General features: G+C 38.4%; 1 protein-coding gene across 1 annotated transcript in view; it reads left to right on the forward strand.

The window, feature by feature from the left end:
• The first annotated feature begins 2,738 nt into the window (after window positions 1–2,738).
• SLC26A4 (solute carrier family 26 member 4) overlaps window positions 2,739–25,288 on the forward strand; it is a 43,876-nt gene continuing 21,326 nt past the window's right edge. The window contains exons 1-9 of the mRNA XM_090287350.1: window positions 2,739–2,899; window positions 4,187–4,326; window positions 11,265–11,375; window positions 13,137–13,321; window positions 13,949–14,113; window positions 19,529–19,681; window positions 20,025–20,107; window positions 22,587–22,734; window positions 23,670–23,783. Of these exons, the coding sequence (XP_090143476.1) occupies window positions 2,739–2,899; window positions 4,187–4,326; window positions 11,265–11,375; window positions 13,137–13,321; window positions 13,949–14,113; window positions 19,529–19,681; window positions 20,025–20,107; window positions 22,587–22,734; window positions 23,670–23,783 (1,260 nt within the window). The remainder of the gene's footprint in view (window positions 2,900–4,186; window positions 4,327–11,264; window positions 11,376–13,136; window positions 13,322–13,948; window positions 14,114–19,528; window positions 19,682–20,024; window positions 20,108–22,586; window positions 22,735–23,669; window positions 23,784–25,288) is intronic.

Here is a 25,288-nt window from a genome sequence, read left to right on the forward strand (position 1 = left end):
ATCTTTGGGCTATAGATATATCTGTTAGAAAACATCATAGAAAATAATGGTTGGAAGAAGTTATAGTGTTTGTCCTCAAGAAGATTTTGTCTGGTGAAGGAGATAAGACTTGTATGTAAATAAAATTATGATGCCAAGGTAGATAGTAAAAGGCATTTAAAGAGAAGATCAGATAAGGTACCAAGAGAATCCAAAAATGAAATTAGATTAATTCTGACAGAGAATCAAGGAATGTTCATGGAGGAGACAGTGACTTAACTGGACCTTAAAGACATGTGTGAGGGTGTACAGAGTGGGTATAATCAGAATCAACTTAAAAAAAATTTTTCCTCTCAGTGTATTTGAGTTTCACATCCAAAAATAATGTGCTTATAGAAATGCATGCACATTATGTATATGTGTGTGTTATATATGTCTCCATATATATGGAAAAATGCATGTTTAGTACACATAGAGTGAGAGAGAGAGAGAGAAACATTGATTTCTTGTTTCACCCATTTATGCATTCCCTGGTTGTTTCCCATATGTGCTCAGACAGGAGACTGAATTAGCCACCTTGGTGCATTGGGACTATATATATTCTAACCAACTGAGCTACTCAGCCAGGGCAATAAATGTGCATTTTTAATAACATGCAGAATCTTAGAGGGACTGCATACTACATCATAGGATGCTTAGTAGCAACCCTTACCTCTATCCATTAGATCTCAGTAACATCCCCATAGGTATGACAACCAAAAATACCTCTAGACATTGCCAAATGTCTCTTGGAGGACAAAATAATCCTTAGTTATGAACTACTAGTTCTTAATTCCTATCCACTAAGAATTTTAAAGTTTATGATTTAGATTTTCGTTTTTAGGTCCCTTTTTCAAGAGTTTATAACCGTGTTGGGTCAAGAAAGCTTTTGAAAGCTTTTGACTCATTCATTCCTCAGGAAAATGCTCATGCTCGCATCATGTCGAAGACAGTTTCAGGGATTTACACTTGGGTTCTCCTGGGAGTTCTGTTTCTGGGAGCTTGCAGAATCGTCATGGTCGGTGTTTTTGAGCTGGGTTGCTGAGTGCTGGTGTCCAGAACGTCCACATTTTAGAGCCTCGTCTGTGTTTGCTTCAAAACACTGATAACGAGAGCCATCCTGTTCACCGCACTCACCTTCCCTTCATCTTAAATTGCATCTGCCAGTTTTAACAAGATTATTCCCAGAAGATGAGGAAGAATAGATCTGACTTCCCCATACTGCTTTCTAGACTAGATCCCTGTCTAGTACAGCTTATTCCCTCTTTGATTGTCCAGATAAATGAGAAAATAGAAAGAAGCAAAGAGTCAGGCAAAAAAGAGGGCCACCTGGACACTTGAATTTGATTGTGAAGTATGCACACACACAGAAGCACAAAGTATGTATCTAAATTTTATGAATAAATAATGGACTCTCTATAGCACCACTTATTGGATACTCCTAAAGAAAAGAAACCCAAAGCCTTATTAAATATAAAGCTGGCCACTGCTCCTTTCCTCCCTTCCCCACCTGGCGTCAGAGCTGTGTGCCAGCCTGTGGAGCTTCCTGATTCATACAACCCCCAGCTATCGCGGACCTCATCTACGTGGGGCGCTCTGTATTTTTATAACAAGCACCCCAGGGTTGTCGCGCTTCTGATCTCGTAGCTTCCATTAGTAATGGGGGGAGTAGTGAGGATCCAGTGGCACTGCGAGTGACATCCAGTAAAATTCTCAGCCTTCGTGTTCGGGAAAGAGCAAGAATGCGGGAGGGTTAGGATTTCTTTCCCGGTAGAATAGAGGGGGAAAAACCGCTGCCTGTGTGTCCCTCTTTCGACTTAGGTGTCTCTATTGCTCCATAAATAAAACGTGTCTCAGCCTTCTGCTCGAGCTATAAAGGCAGAGAAACGGCTGTGCTGGGGCATACCGGGCGGGGCACGAGCAGAGTCACAGCAGGTGAGATCAGTGCTGAAGGTGTAGCCTACGCCAGGCCGGCTGGGCTTGACTCCTAGGAAGACATCGCTGTTTGCGGTGGATCTAGTGTGGGGCCTGAAGGGGACCGGCAAGGTGCTGGACAGCCTTTCTGAGACGGTGAGAGTGAGAAGGAAGCTAGGAAAACAGGTCTGGGGAAAAGATCTGCTTCAGCTGCCCAAAGTTCTGCCCCCAGGATTGCTGTGAGCTGCACCTGGAATCTGCAGTGCACACAGCCTCAGGACCTGGGAGCGTGATCAGAGGGTCCCACGACTGGCCCGGGGCTGTGCTTCTCTCCAGTGCACACCTGGGGCTGTGCCCCGAGTCCGGTGCAGGGAGGGAAGGACGCTCACGAGGTCCTTTTCCAGCCCTTCTCTCGACCCAGGTCCCAGCTCGGGTCCGGGGAGATTTCAGAACGCGGACAGCGCCCGGGCTGCTCGCAAGAGGGGACTGACTGGGTCGAGCTCCCGAAGCCCCCAACGCGGAGCTCACTTTCTTTAGAGTTTAGGAGCCCGGGGAAGCAGGTGCAGGTTACAAGACGCAGAAGTCTTCAGGTGCCCCCGTTCAGTTGCTGGTGGGCGCCCCGGGGAGGCGGGCCCCGAGCGCCCAGGGTGGCTGAGCGCGATCCAGGCTCTCCAAGATCCGCTGCAACAGGTGGGGCCGGGAGGGGGCTACCCCACGGTTGTCTCTCCCTGTCCCTTCCTCTTCACTGTTCCTTCTCCTTCCTCCCTCCATCACTTCCCTCCTTGTCCTCCTCCTGCTCGAAGATCATGGAAGCACCCGGCCGCAGATCAGAGCCACCGCTCCCGGAGTACAGTGGCAGCTACGTGGTATCGAGGCCAGTCTACAACGAGCTCGCCTTCCAGCAACAGTGTGAGCGGCGCCTGCAGGAGCGCAGGACGCTGCGGGAGCGACTGGCCGAGAGCTGCAGGTAGCGGCTGGCGTCAGCCGTTGTGGTGGGGACTCCCGCGTTTCTACTGACAGAGGCAGGACTCCAGCTCCGCGGTCAGCCAGGTGTCCTTCCTGGTGGGAGGAAGGCTTCATCGTTCTCGGCGCGAAGTTGACTCTAGTCTCAGAAACTTATCTTTGGGGAGAGTGTGTTCCGGGAGTCCCTTCTCCCCTTCTCTTTTGTGGACATCTGGAGTGCTCTTGGGGGGTCCAGGGGGCCCCAACTACCTTTTGGTGAAGGCTGAGGAGAGTGGAGAAGGAAGGGGCTCAATTAAAAAGAGATGATGGGTAAACCCATCACCTGACCAGTAGGAATTGTTGAAAGCCCAAGCTCATCTAGGCAGGATGCACTCCGTTAGACACACTGAATGACAGCCAGAACTCGGGAGAGCAGGCCTCGCTCCAAGTCCTTCACAACAGGCAGTGGGACTGCAGGAGAACTTCCACCAGTCTCAGCCAAAAAGGGACACCAGTCATTAGATACCACAAACAAAGAGAATTAGAAAATTGGCAACTGCTAGATTTTATTTCTTAAAAACAAAACAAAACTATATTTTAAGGACATTTCAAATGCATACAAAATAGACATATTAGTATAATGAACTTCCTCTCCATGTTTTTAACCATCACCCAGCTTCAATTATGACCTACTCAAAGTTAATCTTGTTTCATCTTGCCCCCCCCCACAGTTTTTGAAGCAAATCCCACTTCTCTTTAAAAATATAGCCACAATCCCATTATCAGGCATCAAAGAATATTCACTTACTGTTAATATATTTTCTTTTATCTGTTGGTTGTGGAATTAAAAAAATACTAAGTAGTAAGGTACAGCAAGGTACAGATGTTAACAGTTTTGTAAAAACTGGTTCCAAGCTTGTATTGCCAAAATAAACAAAGCATGTTTATTTGTCTTAAAAGAGAAAGAGAAGTAGAAAAAGGCACTTGGGGGTAGAAGTCTGAATATTAATCTCCATTAAGAGACTCTACCTTGATCAATGTATGGCTAGAACAGAAAATGGGTTCTTATACAGGGATATTTTCTCAGAGGATTGGGGTGGGGAGCACTTAATCCTGTGTCTTTTAGCACACTACATTTAAAAGGGTAGATAGAGTTCTTGGCAAAAATGTGGTGAGCATTTCAGTGTTGGTATTTGCAATTTTTATTCTTTTTTTAAACAGTTGTAAACATCAGCAGAGTTTAAGTTCAAAACTTTTTTATTGCTTGTGGCTGAGATTATATTGGAAACTCACTTCTCTTCCTTTTTGACAGTTGTTCAAGAAAGAGAGCCCTTGGTGTACTGAAGACTCTCCTGCCCATCGTGGACTGGCTCCCCAAATACCGAATCAAGGAATGGCTGCTTAGTGACATCATTTCAGGAGTTAGCACTGGACTAGTGGGTACGCTACAAGGTAAGGTGTTGTATTGTGATTGGCTCCGAGTGACTGCGAATGATAGCCTCCTGAAGCAGGTCACACCTTTCCCCAGGCTCTCATGGATCTGCACCAAATACTTGCTCCCCTTGAAGACCTCATCTTTCCTCTAGAGCCCCTTGGTAGAGAAAGTTGCTTCTTTCTTCCACCTCTTACTTAGAGTTCTTTTTCTGGGAAACCAAGCTGGTTCTTCAGCTGCATGGCTCCAGTGGAGCCCTATTACCTAAGCAGTGGCTTCCCAACTTGTCTTGACCATAACTCACAGTAAGAAATATGCATTACATTATGATCTTTACACATTCAGCTCAGGTTTTGTCAAATAATACTTACCCTCACCACAAGTGGTATACTCTGATATTTTCTATTGTCTTATTTTATTATGCTTATATATATATTTAAAATGATAATTGCAGCCCATTAAATTACTTTATATCTCACACATGGTCTTGACCTGCAGTTTGAAACTGGCTTAAGGGAATGTGGAAAAAGTATTTTAGCCTGGATTACTCATAAGTGTTTTTTCTGTCTCCCTCCCCCCTCCTTTTTAATCTGTCCCCTTATTTTAATCTCTGGAAAAATCTTCCAACATAGGTGGTTATTACTTTTTAAAAACTGGCTTTATATCACATTTCCATTAGCATCTTGTAAATCTGTTGCCTAGTTGGTGAATAACATTCTCCTTTGTCCCCCATTCCCATCATCTTGCTTCTGCCCTCCTCACAAAGCCCCTGAATCGTGAAAACAGAAATCTCATTTATTTATTATAATTTTATGGAGCACTCCGTATGTGCCAGGTACTAGGTATGCTGACAAGAATATGATGCATCACTTGCTTTCAAGAAGCTCATAGTCCAGTGGGGGAATAGATAACAATTGGATGTGAAGCTGGTGGCAGGAGTACTTAATGTAACCTTGCTTGCTATGGGAGTGCACACAGCCTTAGGGGATTGGGAATGGCTTTCTGTAGGTTGAGTTCTCAGAGCTGAGTTTCCCTAAAGGTTAAGTCTGAGTATGCCAAGTGAGGGAAGTAAGGTGAGGTGGGGATGTGTGTAGAAAGATGACTTGGAAATAGACTGCTTCAGAAGTTAGTAATAGTTGTAGAGCAACTCATGAGCCAAAATTTGCATGTGGAGCTCTCAAGATAACTCAGAGCAGACCGTGTAGATTCCCAAAGAAAAGGAGGAGTTTTTGTGGTCCCAGGGTGGAGTCTCAGCCTGGTCAGCCATGTTTTCAGTCACAAAGGTGGATGGAAGTCTTTGGTGGGGCTGGGCAGGTCCTAAGCTAAACAAAGTCAAGTACCTGTGTGCACAGTGGACTCTCACAGCTGTGACATGGCAACACCCTGTGACTTCTGGGGGACAGGAAGCATCAAATCCATGTTTGTTTAGTCAGTGCTTAGCACAAAGACTGGCACAAAATAGATGGCACTGTAAACATTTAGTGAAGAATATTGAATTGTATTTCTGGTAATCAATCATCTTTATGTATGGAAAACAGTATTTCAGGTTTGGTTTCTCCTAAGTTTTCATAGACAAGTACCTTATAAGAATTCATTTTAATTTTAGTTTTATTTATTAATTACCAGGCACTACATTAAGGGCTTCAACCAATTAACTTACTTTGTCCTCACGACAACTATTATTACTCTTTTTTAACACATGAGAAATCTGTTTGTTTTTGTTTTTTTTTTTCTCCTTGGAGGACATGTTCATTGCTTTTTAGAGAGAGGGAGAGGGTGGAGAGAGAGAGGGAGAGAGGGAAAGAGGAAAAGAGGGGGAGAAAGAGAAACATCAATGTGAGAGATAAAAATGGATCAATTGCCTCCTGCACATGCCCCAAATGGGGACCGAACACGAAACCTGGGCATATACCAATCAAACTGGTGACTCAGGTGAATGGGACAATGCTCTAACCAACTAAGCCACATTGGCCAGGGCTAGATGGAAAGTTTATTAAATCTTGCCCAAGATCATGGAGCTGGTAAGAGGTAGAGCTGAGATTTGAACCCAGACTTTAATTTCTAGGATCTTAACTTGTACACTGCACAGTTCCTTATTTTATAATAATTTGTTTTCTGGAAACATTATCTCTATAAAATCATCTCTGTAAGGTGAATTTCTGGGAGGTTAACCTGGTTCATTCATGCATTCATTTATCATTCATGCACTTAATAACATTTGTAGAACAATTCTGTATGCTAAGCGTTCAGTCAAGGGAACTCTGGTTTTTGACAGGCACCAGTACTGACCCCACAGAGCTCATTTCCAGTGACTGGTAGGGGAAATAAAGAAATAAATAGATAGATAAATATCTCAGAGGTCATGGGTTAAATATGCAACAATAGGGATTAATTTGGGGAGAGTATATTTTAGATAGAATGGTCAAGGAATGCTTTACTAGGGGGAGCTGAAATTTAATCAGAGACTGGAGGATGAAAAGGAGTGGCCATGTACTGATCAGAAAGGAATGTCTCAGGCAAAGGTGCAAATGCCTTGAGGTCAAAGTCATTTGGTATTTTCAAGGGAGAAAAGAAAAGAATTATGGTGCAGGTGCAGTGCAATGAGGAGAGAATGGGTAAACAAAATGAGATAAGGTTAGGTAGGACTTGGATCAGATTGAGGCAAGTGAGGCACTCATTCTCAGGGACCCTACTTAAATATCACACCACAGACACCTCACCCTCATCTCAGTCCCAAGAACAGGTGTGTCAGCTTTGATCAGTTCAAGCAGGAGGTGGAGAGAGTTGCACAGATCTATGTTTTGGGAAAAGAATCACTGAGATACACTGATGAATTACATGTAGATGAAAATTACAGATGTCCTCAAGGTTGTTGGCTTCAGCAACTGGGTAAATGGTTACATCATTTATTAAAATGGCAAAGACTGACTGAGGCTTGGGATGGAAAATCAAGTTTTCTTCTGCATGTGAGACAACAAAGCAGACACCAAACATAGAGTTGGAAGCACTACAGGTGTGAAGGGCAGAGGAGAGGGCCGAGTTAGACATAAGAACCGGGAAAGCATCACTCTAAAGGTGATATCTAAAGGAGTGGGAATGCCTGAGATTACTTACGGAGAAAGGGCAGATGGGAAGAGAAGACAACTGGAGTACTCTAGGTCAGGAAGATGAAGAGGAGGCCACAAAGAAACGTGAGGAAGTTGGGCTCAGGAAGTTAGAGAAAAAGAACAATTGCAGGAATGTGAGATCAGAAACCAAGAGAAGAGGTTTATTTAAAAAAAGAGGAGCCAATAATGTTGAATATTCTTGAAGGATGAGTGTGATGATGGAATACAGACTACACTTGTAAGGAAGTTTTCTGTGAAGCAGAATAGAGACATGGCTGCAGTGGAGGGAGATAAGGGATGAGGTAGAGTGAAAGGAAGATTTATTTAACTTTTCCAATTACAGTTTATATTCATTATTATTCTGTATTAGTTTCACGTGTACAATATAGTGATGAGACACTTATATTTTATAAAGTGGTCCCCCTTGATATTTTAAGTACCCACCTGGCACCATACATAATTATTACAATATTATTGACTATGATTTTTCTTTTAATGTAGGAGATTTTAGAACACATTTGTGACTTAGTGGGAATGACGTAGCAGAAAGAAAGAGATCTGTGGTCCAAGAAGTAGAGGAGAAACAACTAAAAGTGGTGAGAAAGGGAGAGTGTGGATGAGGACGGAAGTGAGAAAGTTGTTCCTTAAAGACAGAGGGGGATAGCTCCACCATTTTCAGAGGAAGAAAGACAGGCAATATAGTGCAGATGCAGAGACATTTGACATTTTGGTAAAAAGCAGCTTAGGGGCATCTCACAGATTCTATATTTTGGATGAAGTCCAAGATTCATCTCTGAACTGCATCTGTGTGGAGAAGGAGGATGTGCAGTTTGAGAAAAGTAGAAACGAACAAAACACACTTCTGGAGGAAACACAATGGGATTGCCAGGCAGTACTGAATGTCTACTTGGGGTTCTGATCACGAATTTTACATGAAACTTGTCAGCCCAAATATAGATTTTTTTTTATTTTTTATTTTATTTTATTTTAAAAATATTTTATTTATTTATTTTTAGGGAGTGGGAAGGGAGGGGAAAGAGAGGGAGAGAAACATCAATATGTGGTTGCCTCTTATATGTCCCCAACCTGGGACCTGGCCCACAACTCAGACATGTGTCCTGACTGGGAATTGAACCAACAACCCTTTGGTTCTCAGGCTGGCACAAACGTAGATGTTTTTAGTCCAGTTTATCCAGCTGCTCAAATGCTTGTCATGAAAAAGTGGGCATTTAGGCTTAGCCAGGTTGGGGTTTTGCCAGACAAGAAAAGGGAAGGAGAGAGAGAGTGAAGCAAGGGAGTTCAGAGTATTGGTGAAATTCCATGGACAAGGAGACAGTGAAGACAGGAGGCTACCAAGGATAGGGAGAATTTGATCAGTTAATGGATTAGAAGCCTCATGAAGACAAAGAAATGTTGCAATAAGGGTACTGCAGCAGGTGAGTGGAAAAGCTAGGAAGCTGTAGTTAAAGAGAAGGGAACTCAAAATTGAGATTTCTGAGAGGGTGCTGCAGTTTCTAGTGATGGCAGGTCCACAATATAATAGGTGGCTAGGCAGCTGAGGAGTGAGGGGAAAACTCAGTAGTGAGGTCAGGTTCAAGTTACTGAGAAGCCAGTTATTGCTAAGGATAAGGAATCTTTTTGACCTTCGTTATTTAAAAAATTTCCACCGACAAGCAAAAGATCAATGCAGCCCTTTCAGTGTTACCTTTCTGTACAGCTATGGGGAGCCTGCTCTCTTCTTTCTAATTTTGCCTTGTAGATGCTTTCAAATGTTTGCTACCACTCCCTTTATTAGTCTACGGGGGCTATCCTACACAGGAAGGATATCAACAACAGAAAAGCTACAATTTAATTTAATGGCTTAGATTTCCTAACTAATTGTATTGTTTCAAAAATTGTTGTACCAAATCCGTTTATAATAAAGATAATTACAGTATATTTAAGTAGCGGTTGTCCCTAAATAGGACACTATATGAAAACTAAAAAACTCCCCATTTTCTAGGCCTGCAAGAACAGCAGAGCTGAGTTTAGGGAAGTGGACGTTTAAGAAGGACTTGAAAAAAAGGACATAGAAAATAGGTTGTTTTCATTTCCTACTCCTTTCCTGGTCTTCCTTTTGTGGAGTTACCTTTTTTGTCCATGTTCTTGGGATGATTGGTTATTGCAATTCCTTCTTTTAATGTTATATATTAAAACAATTGCATCAGTAATACAGATTTTTTTCTAGATTGTAAACTCTGTAAGGGCAAAGACTTTTTGTACTTCTGTATTCTTTCAAACCTAGAACAGTGCCTAGCATGTGGTAGGTTCCTAATCAATAGTTGTTGAGTGAATGAGTGAATGCTTATTGTAGGAAATTAGAAAATACATGAAAAAATATCTCCTCAACAAACTATAAGTTTCCTTTGATCCTACCATACAGACAACCCATTAATATTTTTAATTAATTAATTGAGATGAGAGAGAGAGAGAAAACAACATCAATTTTTTGTTCCACTTATTTATACATTCACTGGTTGATTCTTGTATGTGTCATGACTGGGGGTCAAACCCAAAATCTTGGTGTATTGCAACCCATTAATATTTTAGTAAATGTTCTACTAGATGCATAAATGCATATCTGTATATAAGTATAAAAATATCTGAGAATGATAAGCACTAAATTCAGCATGGTGGTTGTCCTCTTGGGGTAAAGAGAGGAAAGGGGATGTGCTTGAGGAAGAGTATGCAGAGTTTCAACTGCACTGGCAAAAATCACTCATTTCTAAGCTGGACGGTGGACACATAGGTGTTTATTATATTATAGTCTTTTTGCATATGTGAATTACTTTGTATTATATTGAAAATCTTTCCAGATTATTTTCATCCATACAATGTATTTTACGAAAGTGGGAGCATGCATACTTACTATTTTAAATTCTGCTTTTTCTCACTTTTTTGTACTTTACATATCCCCATGTAAGTGTATTTCTACACATCACATCGATTTCATTTCATCGAATAACAGTGTATAAAATATAATTTAATTTAGTTAGCTATTTCTTTGTTTTGAGGTATTCATTTGAAAAATAATTTTGGGCACCTGTGGGCCAAAATATTTAGGTTGTTACCATACTTTTTCTTTTTTTATTGTTATAAATGTGATTGTTTATTAATGACCCAAGAGAAAAAGAGCTTGATTTTTTCCCATGGTACGCAGACGAAATATGAGAAGGTAACATGGACTAAGATGTGCTGCCTATGTAAGAAGTCTCTAACCAAGGAAAAAAACACATCATTATCATCTTCCAACCCCTATGTACCCAGAAAGGTTCAGATTTCTTCATACTAGATGACATTTATGCTGGGTTAGCTTAGTGGAGAAGTTGATCTCCTAGTGGAGACTCGAAGGGAGTTGTCTTGCCTGTCACTATGTACAATTGTCATTTTTTCTTTGTTTCAATCTACTTTCTGTTCCCTGAGAAGAAAGGAGGAAGAGCAGAACACCAATGACTGTGTCCCTCAGAACATAAAAAAACACTGCATTCAGATGGAACTGTCTACATGCAAAAGTGGTATAAGCCTTTGGACTGAACTGACGAAGTTTTTAATCAACAACTGATTGGCTTCTTTTTTCCACTTGTGTGATCAGTGAATAATTGAATTACTGATCAGCTGAGCCAGTTCATTAGAGCAGCTGATTCATGTAGGTGCAATCATTATTCTAGCATAGTCACAGGCTATATGCACAATAAGGGGAAGCTTAGGACAAGCTGCAAATTGAGGATCTCTATGAAAAGTTCTTTCTTTGTACAGTAGAAATATACTGTAACTTTTGTTTGCAAATTCAATCATTTTGGATGTACTTTCAGGCATGGCATATGCTTTACTAGCTGCGGTTCCTGTTGGATATGGTCTCTACTCCGCTTTTTTCCCTATCCTGACATACTTTATCTTTGGAACATCAAGACACATCTCAGTTGGTAATTATAAGCAAATACTACAATTGTATTATTCATGTTTAACATATTTTGGCCATGTTATGTGTATTATGCTTCCATATCTTTGTTAATGATTTCCAGGGAAATAGGGTTTCAGTGCTTTGCCTGCTTTTTCTATTCAATAATGCAAATGGCTCTTCTTAGCTTTCAAAATACTATGCCTTTAGTTTGCTTCATACTTAACTTTTTAAAAATTTGTTTGTTTATTTATTTATTTTTAGAGAGAGGGGAAAGGAGAAAGAGAGGGAGAGAAACATGACTGTGTGGTTGCCTCTCACTTGCGCCCCCAACTGGGGATCTGATGTACAACCTAGTCATGTGCCCTGACTGGGAATCGAACCAGCAACACTTGGCTCGCAGGCCGATGCATACTTAACTTTTTTTTCATGAAGAAGAAAAGTTGAAAAATTATTAAAATGATAGCCTACCTCCAAATTTTAGCAGGGTTTTATTTTTTTAATGTAATACATTTGAATTCATATTTAGAAAGTGTTCTCTTCCGAAACAAAATGTGACAAGGAAAAAAAAAATCTTCCAGAGGTCTTTGAACCTACTGTTTTACTAGATTAACTTAACATTTACTAAATTATGTTCATCAAATGCATATTCATTATTTTATTAAAGAGCATACTTATTTTAAGTCACTAAGATTGGAATACTAGCAAAATAATGCCAAAAAAATTTAGAAACTTGGTATGGCTCAAAATGGGTTTATTTCCTACAGTTCTAAAATTTGAATTCTCTTTTGCTAGAACATTCTAGTAAATAAATGTTTTAATGCTACTTTTCAACTTTGATAATTTTGTGCCTACATCCAACTGCTGACTAGACATGTCTACCTGGACAATCTTCATCAAACAGCTACAACTGTCCATTATATTCCCAATCCATATCCTTGCCCTTAGTTGTATTTCCCCCAATATCTGGCATATTGCTTTGTGGAAGGAGGTCAGGAAGAGGTTTTTGATTGAAAGAACTTCACCTGAGAGAATTGATCAGTATCAAATACTTGATAAGGTAAGGAACATAGAAGTTGATTTTTTTTCTCTTTGGCATTCTATCCATTTAGACACTTGGGTTACTGGAGTTTGGTACTGAGCCTCCCAGTCATAAAAGCCTCCATGATTGAAGGATAGGATAAGCATCATCATGGATAAACGTGTCAGCAGGGACTGGAGCAGTTGCTGGAAGAAAAGGAGTACTTTTTAAACATAGAATTTTACAAACTGGCATTTTATATGAAAAAAAAAATTTAACCTGGAAAGAGAATAAAGGAAACTGTACATTCCTTTTGCTGTTTCTTTACCCTAATTTGAACTCTGGGTATTGATGAAGGTCCTCAGCTCCACAGAGCAGGACATTGGATGCTCTAGGAAATGAACTTCTATAGCATAAAAATAAGACAGAACAAGTAAGGGCTCGGCTTGTATATCACCTCTACCAGGAAACCTTTCCTGAAAACTTGCCCCCACCACACACATGAAGATCACACAAAGATAAGTTAGACACCCTTTCTGTATACTTAGAAAGCATCCTGAATGCTGTATTAGGATTACCTACCTACAAGTCTCTCTTGCCCATTTCTAAGTCCTGAATGCCTTTTTAGCTTCTTACGTGAAAAAATAACATATTCCGAATCACTACTAATTATCTCACACCCTTTTAATCCTATGTAGACATGACATGTTGAATCTAAACACTTGTGAATTATAAGTATTAACTGATAAGACTTTTTTCCCCCAGGACCTTTCCCAGTGGTCAGTTTAATGGTGGGATCTGTTGTTCTGAGCCTGGCCCCGGATGAAAACTTTTTCATATCCAGCAGTAACGGGACTGTGGCAAATGCTACCATGATAGACAATGTGACTAGAGATGCAGCAAGAGTATTGATTGCAAGCACCCTTACTCTTTTGGTTGGGATCATACAGGTAATGGACTTACAAGTAAAATATTGATTGGCATCATTTTTATTTGAAGCAACTAACCATTGCTGACCCCCAAACAAAAGGCTCTTCAAAGTGGGAGGCAACAATCATTTACTGAGATCAAAGAATAGCTGTTCCAGAAGCATTAATTCAGGTAGAAGCCAAAATAATGTTCCAATTAGGAGGCAAAGGCACTGGGTATTTATGAGAAAAGGTAGGGGAACAATTATATCAATTGAAGGAAGGCATTTCTATTTGTGCAAATGACATAAAACAGTGATATTAATTCTAAATCATGTTTTTAATTTTCAGTCCACTAGTCAGAATAACCTATTTCTTTTTATCTTTGCAAAAGGTCACAGAAATAAGCTACATTATTTTTTGCTTTTCTTAGTACATATCTAGAAATACTTCAAGGCTCATATGCCCCATGGTTTTCAAATTTTACAATGATGTAGGGGAGAGATAGAGCATTAAAAAAAATTCAGATTTGTTTTCTACAAGAATTTTCGTGTTAAAGGCAGGTTACCAGAGTTTAAATTGGTGTTAAGTTTAACTTGTTAATAGTTCAAGGGAGTAGTTTCTTCTCCCAGGCAAATATTTGATTTTTCCTTCCTTTTCTTGTTCTAGTCGGTGTTTGGGGCTTTGCAGATTGGATTCATAGCGAGGTACTTGGCTGATCCTTTGATAGGCGGATTCACAACAGCTGCTGCCTTCCAAGTGCTGGTTTCACAGCTAAAGATCATCCTCAATGTTTCAACCAAAAACTATAATGGAGTTCTCTCCATTATCTATGTAAGTGCTTCTTCTTACTTTACGGATGCCTCACTAAGAACAATGTGTTCTTTTCTTTTCTAACCTGAGTCTGTAGAGCCTATGTTCCTCCCTGCCATACTTGCAGACCCACTGAAAGCATTCGTTTCTGAAAGAAGCAATAGAATCAGGAGTAACATCAAAGAAGGCAGATTTTGCAAATCATTATTCTCAACTGGTCAAAATAGTTTCAGAAGTGTCAGTGCACTTAAAAATATTAATGAAAACGAAGTGATATAGTGAAGCTAGGACTGATCTGGGATGCAATAGACTGGAGCTCCAGTCTCAGCTTTGCCACTGACAAGCACATAGATAGTGGCTGAAAGAAGCTCAGGTTTGGAGCTGAATGACCTGGATTCAAATCCTGGCTCTATTATTTACTAGTCATCTGAGCAAATCACCATGCCTCAGTTTCTTTCTCTGCAAAATGAAGTTGGTAAAAGTATCTATCAACAAAGTTAAATAAGGATAGATGAGAAGTGCTTCAACCCAGAGGCTGATACAGAACAAGTACTCAATACAAGTAGTTATTTTGAAATTATTATTCCACATCTCAAGACTTCTCTTTTAGTTTGTAAAATGAAACAATTGGCCATGTAACTCTAAAGTCCTTTTTAACTCTGAGTCCATAAAATGTAAAATGTAAATGTCTCAGCAATTATAGATGAAAGGAATATTAGATTCAGAGATGATACAACATGCAAAACAAAAGAAAGATGTAGATCATACTAATTAGACTGGAAAGTGATGATAATAGTAACATGATGTAGCTCTAGCTTGGAGAATGATACTACAAAAAAAGAAAGAGTCAATATTAAGAATGGAGTCCTTTTATGATCCATGTATTAGCTTCTAGAACAATGTAAGGTCATACACACATATCTAAAAATAATGATGTGGTCAGGAATTTGCTTAATTTCACAAAAGTGCCATAATGCCACATTACTCCATCTGTTCAACAAATATTACCCAGTACCTACTACAGGCCAGGTACCATGCTAAGCAGGGGTGGAGGAGGCAGTATAACACAGTAATTAAGATCATGGACTTTGAACTTCAATAAGCTTGAGTTGTAGTCTTGGTTCCACCACCTACTGACCATATGATTTTGGGCATGTTATATTTCCCTAAACCTCAGTGTTCTCAATTGTAAAATGGGGATAATGATAGTACCTCTTAGAGTTGTGAGAATTACAAAAGAAAATTGTATATAGCACTTAGCACAATACCTGGCACACAGTAAAAACTTGTAGTAATATTATTATTGTCATTATCATGATGAACAGATCTCATTGAGCTTACTGTTCACTTCACAGGCACTCAGCCTATTAGAACACATTAATGCAGACTTTTTTTCATGCTGTTTTTGTGATTTGGGATTATTTTTGTCATTGTTGCTTTTTCCCTACCAAGTCCTTGGTTCACTCTGAAACCTCTGACTGCCTTTTTATGACAGGCTCTCTCACTTTTGCAGTTCCTGACACAGCTTGCTTTTTCTTGCTTTCACACTTTCCCCTTCAACTATTCATTCATTTATTCCTTCATTGTCATTAATTCAATTCATCTGTTCATCTGATTACCTACCATATATCAGACACTGTTCATTCCCTACACAAACCCAAAGATCCCTGAATCCACCAAGGTCCCCGAATCCACCAAGATCCCCGAGTCCACCGAGATCCCCTTACTGAGTGTACTCACCTCCTCCTGTGAACATTGCTAGGTCAGCATCCACACAGATCACAGGAGGCCTAGGCCAATGGTTAACCTGGGTCCTTGGCTGTTGTTGAGCCTCTGTAGACAGAGAACTGAAGTAGTTCTTCTGGTCACCTAGGACTATGTTTAAGATGAAGCTTGCTGCCAATGATCCCATTATCAACAGGGTCAAAACTAACCAGGAAACACTAGAACAAGGTCAAAAAAGGGTTTTTTAAAACTAAACACAATTATTATGTGACATGTCCTGTTAAACATTATTCTTGAAGTCTCAGGCAACAATCTGTCATAGAATTTTGCAAGAATTCTTCCCAGGTCATCCAAGTTGGATGAAGATATTTTTCAATCATCCCTGTGTGATGATGAATATAAGCTTCCTCTTCTGAGAAGAAAGAATCAGTATGTGGGGAATAATTGCACAAGGCTTGAATGAGCCACTCAACACATGAACAGAGAATTTTGTTTGTGACATTACCAGTTGCACTTATTCATAAAAGGATCCCGCAACAAACATAGAGTGGTAGTGGATTCTTCCAAGAAAGACTGTAAGGTTGTTGTAATATGCTTTCCTTAGAATGTAGTTAACTTAACATTCCTTTTGTTATAAGGTAGTGCTTTGGATTGACCTTCGATCCTGCAAAAAATAACAGGAAATAATGACTACAAAAAATGGAGGATGAGATATTGGAAAAGAAAATATATATAAACATTAATTCACAAATACCAGAGATGCTGGGTATAGGATGCAGAAAGAATTTAGAATTAGTAATACTCTTCATGCTACCATGTAGCTACTCAATTATCTAAGTAAATAAGAGTCTATATCAGCGATTGTTTTCCTAACATTCACTTTGAATGGTCTGTCTCAACAGACAAAGGAAAACTTTCTTCATGCTTACTAAATTGATGCTACCTGCCCCATTTTTCTCCTAACAAGGAGGAAGACCATATTGAAAGTTTTGCCTAGATGGTGAGAATTTTGAAAACCACCCCTAAGCTTGATCAGTTTCATGACTTTGAATCTATTTAAGTATGTAAATTTAAGCCATTATAATAAAGAAAGTAACACTTTAAGGGTTGATATATATATGCATACGTATCCAAGTTCTGATAGCAGGAAATGCCTGACAGTAAAGGGTGATTATAAAGGGTCTGTTATATTTATAGAAATAAGATGAAGTGAATAAATTTGCTTTTAGAAGTTAACTGAAAATTTTCCTCATATTTAATATCAGGTATAATTTTTTCCGTATGACTTCAAACACCCAGGCAATGCTAGGTAAGAATGAAGAAATTATCTAAATGAAATGGTCCTAAAATTCTCCAAGCATGGTAGAAAATATAGTAAAATATCATCCATCCATTAGTGAAAAGCTCATTTTTGAATTATTTAGAATACTAGACTGAATATGTTTATCCATATTTAAATATATATTTTAAAGTATTTTAATAGCCAACTAAATTAAAATTAATTTTCAGTGCTTTCTATTTCTCATTTCTATATCTTTGAGCACAATCTGACTACTTCAGTTTAGAAGGGTGAGTTTTATTTCCACATAGGTTGAATTTTCTATTGCTGAACTTTTCATAAGAGATCCTGAATGATTGATTATTCAATATATAGGCAACTAATATATTCATATGCAATATGCATATATTTGATGCAATTGTGCGATATAAGCTGATTTTGTGTTTTGAAATTCATGTTACATTGTTAACACAACAGAGGTGCTTTTTATTCAAAAGTCTATGTGACTCTCACACATTGAATGAGAATCTTGTAGTGACTACTTTTGTAAGGTGAAAATATTTTTATGATTGGGATAATTATTCTAATTGTTTTTCAGTTTGTATATTTCCATCTTGAGTTGAAAGTAAACCTTTCTTGCATAAACAATCAAAATATTACATCTAGCTCATGAGTTAATGAGGATCATTATGAGAAAATTGCTTATGTAAAGGGCCAGAATACAATACCTTCAAGACTTAGGGCTATTTACTTCTATGGTAGGTACTCTCAGGTCTTGAGTTGTTGTGTCTGCTTTTGGTAGTTTCTTCTTTTTTTTCTTTTTCAAGCTGCTATCACTTGCCTCATTTTGTTATTATCAGTGTACCTGCAACTAGAAATTTTTACTGACTTTGGGAAACAAAGTTAATTTGTTAATACTGAGTTTAAAGCAAGAGTAAATACTCTGAATGAAAATCCAGGAGGCTTGCTCCAAGTCAAATGCTGGCACTCTATTTTAAGCACTTGGTGGAATGTATTTTGTTTGCACTATAACTTCTTCCCTCATTCCTTTACACTTAAATGTATTCCAGAGAGTTGTGGTTGCTGGCAAAATGACTCCCAGAATACTTAATGTTCATAATACATCAAATTGTACTGTAAGTCTTTTAAGCATAGTTCATCTATAAAAATAAAAAAGATACATGTTATAAACTATAAGATGCTCCATTCCTTTATCTTCACATAAAACTATATATAAAGAGACATTTAGAGAAAAGTAACCTTCACTGGGAGATTAACTTGTCTCAAAGAATTGATGAAAGCCTTCTTAAGTCATGCCTTCTTCAGGACTGAAGTTGCTGTAACAAAGATATTAGTGTTCTTTCCTGAGATTCTCTCTTGCTAATATCTCTCTATTCCCAGAAACCTCCTGTTTACAAAACAAGACTAGTTTTTCTTCAGCTGGCTTATCTTTCCACTTGGAAAGAGTTACTTTCACTTGTCATCTTAGTTCAAATTTGAACCAAGTCCCAAATATTTATACCTAACCCATATAAGAATCCAATAAATTTTCTTTGTCATAATAAATAGGTCAATCCATATGTACATACATATGAAGTATTTTAGGTATTTTAATTATCTCCTGTATCATTCAGGTTTAGGAAAGAGCTTTTCCTAAAATACTGGCTAATTGGGACTTTTGATTTATCAGTTTTTAGTTTCAATGATACTACATCAATAAGGTAAAAATGAGGCCAGTTAATAACACATGTAAAACCACTTTAAAATACAGACTTTTAAAGTTTTCCTGCAGCCCTGGCTGCTGTGGTTCAAGTGGATTGAACGTCGGCCTGCGAACCAAGTGTCGCTGGTTCAATTCCCAGTCAGGGCACATGCCTAGGTTGCATGCCAGGTCCCCAGTTGAGGGCGCGTGAGAGGCAACCACACACTGATGTTTCTCTCCCTCTCTTTCTCCTTTCCCCTCTCTCTAAAAACAAACAAACAAATAAATAAATTAATTAATTAATTAAAAAAAATTCCTGGTGAATGGAGCTAAGATGCTGGGCTCCCTTAAAATAAATAAATTAATTAAATTAAAAATAAAGTTTTCCTGCAAGTAAGAGACAGTAGATAATTATATTTTTCTATTAAGATATCTCATTTTTATTGTAAAAAATACAGATAGCAAAAATAAGAAAGTAAAAAATCATCCATAGTTTTATCACTCCAAGTAAACCATCATTAATAACTTAAGATACATACATACACATATATATCAAAGATATGTATTTATATCAAAGGTATATATATATCAAAGACTGGATGTATTTAATGTTCTCTGTATTAGTCAACATATTTTTATGGTTTTACAGAGAGTTCTTAAAGTGCTATTTTATAATGAATCATGATTTTTTCATATGGTAAGTATATAAAAAAAATTTTTTTTTTTACAGACTCTAGTTGAGATTTTTCAAAATATTGGTAACACCAATCTTGCTGATTTAATTGCTGGATTACTCACCATTATCATCTGTATGGCAGTTAAGGAAATAAATGATCGATTTAAGCACAAAATCCCAGTCCCTATTCCTATAGAAGTAATTGTGGTAAGTAGAATATGTAATTAGAAAATTCAGCATTAAGACCTGGCTGGTGGCTCAGTGGATTGAGTGCTGGTCTGCAAACCAGAGAAGGGTTGCTGGTTCAATTCCCAGTCAGGGCACATGCCTGTGTTGCAGGCCAGGTCCCCAGTTGGGGGTGAACAAGAGGCAACCACACATTGATGTTTCTCTCCTTCTCTTTCTCCTTGTGCCCCTGTCTCTAAAAATAAATAAGTAAAATCTTTAAAAAAGAACTATATAAAAAAGAAAATTTAGCATTAATTAGTTTGACAAGAAAGGAATTGTTAAAACAAATGGATTTTTTCAAACCTCTTTTGTTTTATTTCAGACAATAATTGCTACTGCTATTTCATATGGAGCCAACCTAGAAAAAAATTACAATGCTGGCATTGTTAAATCCATCCCAAGAGGGTGAGTATAGCATTTCTCTTAGGCAATACTAATATATTAAGTCAGTACTTTCTATTTAAATGTAACCTTTTATTACAAGCTTCATCTCATTGATGCTCCTTCAATAGTCCCATTTGTGTATGATCTTGAAACACCCATTTGTTCAAACTATCAGAAAAACAGCATGTTTGTAGATAAAGTTCAATCCGTTTGTTTAAAAGTAGCCCCCATATCTCTCTGTCCTTCATTTTCTTAAAAAGTGGCAAGGCCTGTACAGTTACCACCAGACTCCTGATTTAAACTTATGTGTATAATTACAATATAATAATATAAATAGAATCGTGTATAGTAACTTTTTTTTGCACTGAGAACAATCTGCTTAAAGAATCAGAGATGTCTAATCTAAATTCTCCATCATTTAGTTTAATCAATCTTAGGTAATACTTATGTCATTTGTTCCTCTAAGTAAAATGCATAACCTGCAAATGAATTTTTATATATGTTTGGTAGTTTGGTGAATCAGGAGAGTAAAGAACTAAGGTCCTTTGTCCATCTCTGACACCATCTGGTCCTGTGGCTCTGGGGTGGAGGGTTCTCTTGTAAAATAAGGGTAATGACAACTGCTGAAACTTCAACTCGAGCTTCTTATGAAATACTAATGAGGTCTCTCATAAAATGCACAGAGTGGACCAAGTGGAGCAGAGAGAAAGGTTGGGCTAGCCCACTTTTTTATTCAGTCTCCCCTTCCATCCTCCAATAAGGGCATAAATGTGAGGCTGCTGTTGGCAGTCTCTTTTATCCTGTTGAAGATCAATACCATATGTTAGGATTGGTCCCCAATAAATCCATATAAGAATCTTGTATCTGTAAGAATCTTATTTCTACTTTACCACATTCTTCTAAGTATAGAGAGGAAAATATAATTTCTTATTAAAGGCACTTCAGGCTTAAGTGAAATACAGGTATAGGAGATTTTTTCCCCCCTTAGGACCTCTGAAATTACACCGTATGGATAATTATCAAGATATAGGTCACGTGAAGGTCTTCACCCAAATGTTCATATTTGGAGATAACCACATGATTATAAATTAATAGCTTTGTTTTCTTTTTTTTTTTAATTTTATTTTTTGTTATTCAATTACAGTTGTCCCATTTTTCCCCCATTGCTCCCCCCTCCCAGCCTATCCCTTCTCCCACAATTATATCCCTCCCCGTTGTCCATGTCCATGAGTCATTCATATACGTTCCTTGACCTGACCCTTCCCTTACTTATCCCCCTTTTCTCCCTCCCCCCTCCCCCCTACTGACTACTATTCTAGTCTTTGCCGATTTAGTTCGTTTGTTTGTGTTGCTCTTTAGTTTCCTATATTGGGTGATATCATATGGTATTTTGCTTTCTTTGCCTGGCTTATTTCACTAAGCATAATTCTCTCTAATTCCATCCATGTTGTCGCAAATGGCAGGAGTTCCTTCTTTCTTTCTGCTACATAGTATTCCATTGTGTAGATGTAGTTTGTAGAATAGCTCTGGTTTTTTAAAGCAGTAGTCATTTGACTCCACCACAACCATTGGAATATGTTAGTCATTGTGACTATGAAGCATTTTGATAATTATGTAAATTTAATCTTTTCTGAACTGAAAAAGATTTTAAATATCATGGCTCTTTTAAAAAATTGATTTGAGAGAGAGAGAGAAAGAGAGATGGAAGAAAGAAACATTGATTTGTTGTTCACTTATTTATGCCTTCACTGGTTGATTTTTATGTGCCTTGACCAGGGATCAAACCCACAACCTTGGCACACTGGGACAATGCTCTAACCAACTGAGCTGCCTGGTCAGGGCTAAATATCGTGGCTCTTGAGATTGTCCACTTAGCTCTTTAGCACTGTACATTTGTTTCTTTAATAAGCCATACATATCTTCATACAGGGTAAATCTCATTTTATGGCTAGTATATCCTTTAAATTCAAAGATCTTTAAGATGAAATTGTATAAGGAGGAACACTAATATGCACAGAGCATGCCATAGGATTTTATGATATTAAAAAACTAGTGGTGACAGGTTTGTTCATGTCAGAGGTATACATGAGACGGCATTTATAGGCTCTCAATAGGGGACAAAAACACCAGCCAATGAGAGGGCACCGACTTCTGATTAAAAATTATAAAAACAGATGCTGCCGCTTATGCACTTTTGCCCTCTTGGACCAAATTCTATCTTTTTTTTCCTATTTTTATTTATTTTAAGTCATTTTTATTCTTATTCTACTACAGTCATATGAATTTTTTCCCCTTTGCCCTCCTCCACTCATCCCAACCCTGCTCCCACAGTCAATTCTCACACTGTTGTCCATTTTTGTGGGTCATTCATACATGTTCTTTGTCTAGTCCTTTTCCCTTCTTTCCACCATTCTTGTCTACCTTGTGGCTGGGTTGACAGGGTGGGAAAAGACAATTATGGTCAAGTATTCACAGCACTTTTTATTTAAAAACTCACTAGGTTCTTGCCGCCTGCACTGCCACCTGTGAACTTGTTTTCTAAGATGCTGGCTGCATCGTTTTCCATTGCCGTGGTGGCCTATGCTATTGCAGTGTCTGTAGGAAAAGTATATGCCATCAAGCATGATTACACCATTGATGGGAACCAGGTATGGTCACGCCTTTGCTAACTGGTTTTGAAGGGCTGAAAATAATAAAAATAAATAAATGGGAAAGATTTTATTGTCGCTAAAGAAGAGATTGGTTTCTTCCACCAGTTCTTATTGAGTTGGTTTCCCTCTTGTGCATGCTAATTGGAAATTATTTAAAAATATTCACATTGCATCACTTTAGTTTTTAAGAAATCAGTTAAAGTAATAAGAATTTTAAAAGAATTAATCCAATCAGGTCATAAATAACATTCAAAGTTAACATATTAGGTCAGAATAAGAATTCTTCATGTAATCCCATATTGCCTGGTAATATTTTAAATGGTGGTTATAATATGGCAAAACAGTACAAAAACACTTTTAATAATAGTTGTGGCCACTTTAAATTCAGGTGGTTCACTGCACAATTAACATACACAGGACAGTTTTTGTAAGCATCTGATATATTGCCAGGTGAGCTCACAAATTCTCAGTTATGGTGTTTTTCTGAAAACACAGCATAGCAATTATAGCAGTTAAATGATTAGTAATCAAGCAGAATAATAGCTCTCCTAGTCATAATATGCTTTATAGTAAATAATCAACCACAGAAATAACACTTTATGTGAGAGCAGAAAAATGTTTTATGTGAGAGCTGTAGCAGATATTCCACTGACCAGGAAGTGAAATAAACAATTCAGCAAAACATCAGTTACTATTCCTCATCAACCTTTAAAAAATGATTGAGGACAGTAGGCCCTCTTTTAGCCTCTAAGGACCCCAAACTCCTGATGTTTTTCAGGACCCCAGGCAATTATCATGTTAAAAATTAAATTGGGACTATTAGGCAGTGTGGGTTTGGGAGTTTGCTTTCATAACGTTCTTCCTTAAACATTTGGTGAGGGTCCTGAAAAGATTATATTTGTAGCATCACAATCATCCAGTCTCTCCCTTAGGAATTCATTGCTTTTGGGATCAGCAACATCTTCTCTGGGTTCTTCTCTTGTTTTGTGGCTACCACCGCCTTGTCCCGCACTGCTGTCCAGGAGAGCACTGGGGGAAAGACACAGGTAGGGAACAACAGCATGGTCATATCCATCCACTGCAAAGAATGAGTCGGGCCCTGGCCAGGTGGCTCAGTTGGTTGTAGCATCATCCTGTACAGCAAAGGGTTGAGGGGTAAATCTTGGTAAGGGCATATACCTAGGTGGTTGGTTCAATCCCAGGTTGCGATGTATATGGGAGGCAACTGATCAATGTTTCTCTCTCATATTGATATTTCTCTCTTTCTCCTCTCTCTAAAAATCATTAAACATATCTTTGGGTGAGGATTTAAAAGAAGAGAATAAGTTAGGAATGGCAGCTCAGAAAGGCTTGCCTAAGAACTGAGCAGGACAATTAGCCTTTCAGAAGAGAGAGACCTGCTTCCTGATCTGATTCCACTGGGCCGTCTTGTTTCACCCCCTCACCAAAAACCTTTTCAACAACAACATTTATGGTTTTCTGAGGCAGCAATTTTCAGATCTCTTGGTGTCAGTGCTGAGCTGGCAGACAGTTTCACTTACCTGCTTTTCCAGGGACAATAACAATTGACAAAGAACCAGTAATGAAGAACTCTGACTCTTATCAATTTGTTATCGTGGAGCAAGAGAAGGCCTGGTAAAAGCATATTTCTGGCTTAGTGAGTTACTATATTTTCATAAAATTAAAAGCATCTGTTTACATTTCTTTTACAAGGATCAGGAACTCGTTCCAGAGGCCTTTGGTCCCACAGAACAACAGTTTGCTAGCCAAGAATATTTTTGTTGAAACATTTTGACATTTCTTCTTCAGTAAGGTTTTTCCCCTGTAGTTCTGATTGTGGGTTTAATCTTGCCTTTTATATATGTTCTTAAGTTGTTGCCTTTACAAGGTGGCCCCAAAACCTGCATCCCAGTTAATCTCTGGACAACCTCTCCTTTAATTGTCCAGAAAACTGAAGAGACTTTCTCAAGGGCCATGCTTTCCAGCCAAACACGGAGTTAAAGATGCCAAATCAAGTCGTTGGGGGCAAGGGGCAGGCTCAAGAATTGTGTTTCTGTTATGTCTGGAGGGTTTCTCCTTCTAGCACAGAAAGAGCTATTATTTAAGAGTAAAGAGTAAATTGAGACTATAAAGGAGAACAGTAAATCCAAAGTAAATAGTATAACACATATGCGCACACGCACACACATAGAGCCTTTAAAATAGAGTTTTATTAAGGCAGAGACACTACAAATAAGTATTAAAAAAATGACTGAGAAAACCAATGACTTCAAGAGTGGCTTGCCCAAGGAGACCTTTAATTGTCCCCAAGGTGCATGTGATGCTCTTTTCTTATTTACAGTGGGTCTTTATGACAAGTTTGGGAGAAAGAGTTTCTTCCAATTTCTCGGCTCCTATTGAACAAAAATTTAATTTTAAGTTTTATAATGTTTCTTTGTAAAATTGAGTTTACTTTTTTGAAAACATTTCTAGGTCTGAGGGTGCAAGTAAAACAAGACAGCCCATGTCAGAAAGCATAACCAGAGACCTGTGGTCAAAGGGGAAGAGGTCA

This window comes from Furipterus horrens, unplaced genomic scaffold (genome assembly GCF_987537825.1).
Source record: "Furipterus horrens unplaced genomic scaffold, mFurHor1.1.pri manual_scaffold_9, whole genome shotgun sequence".
NCBI lineage: Eukaryota > Metazoa > Chordata > Mammalia > Chiroptera > Furipteridae > Furipterus > Furipterus horrens.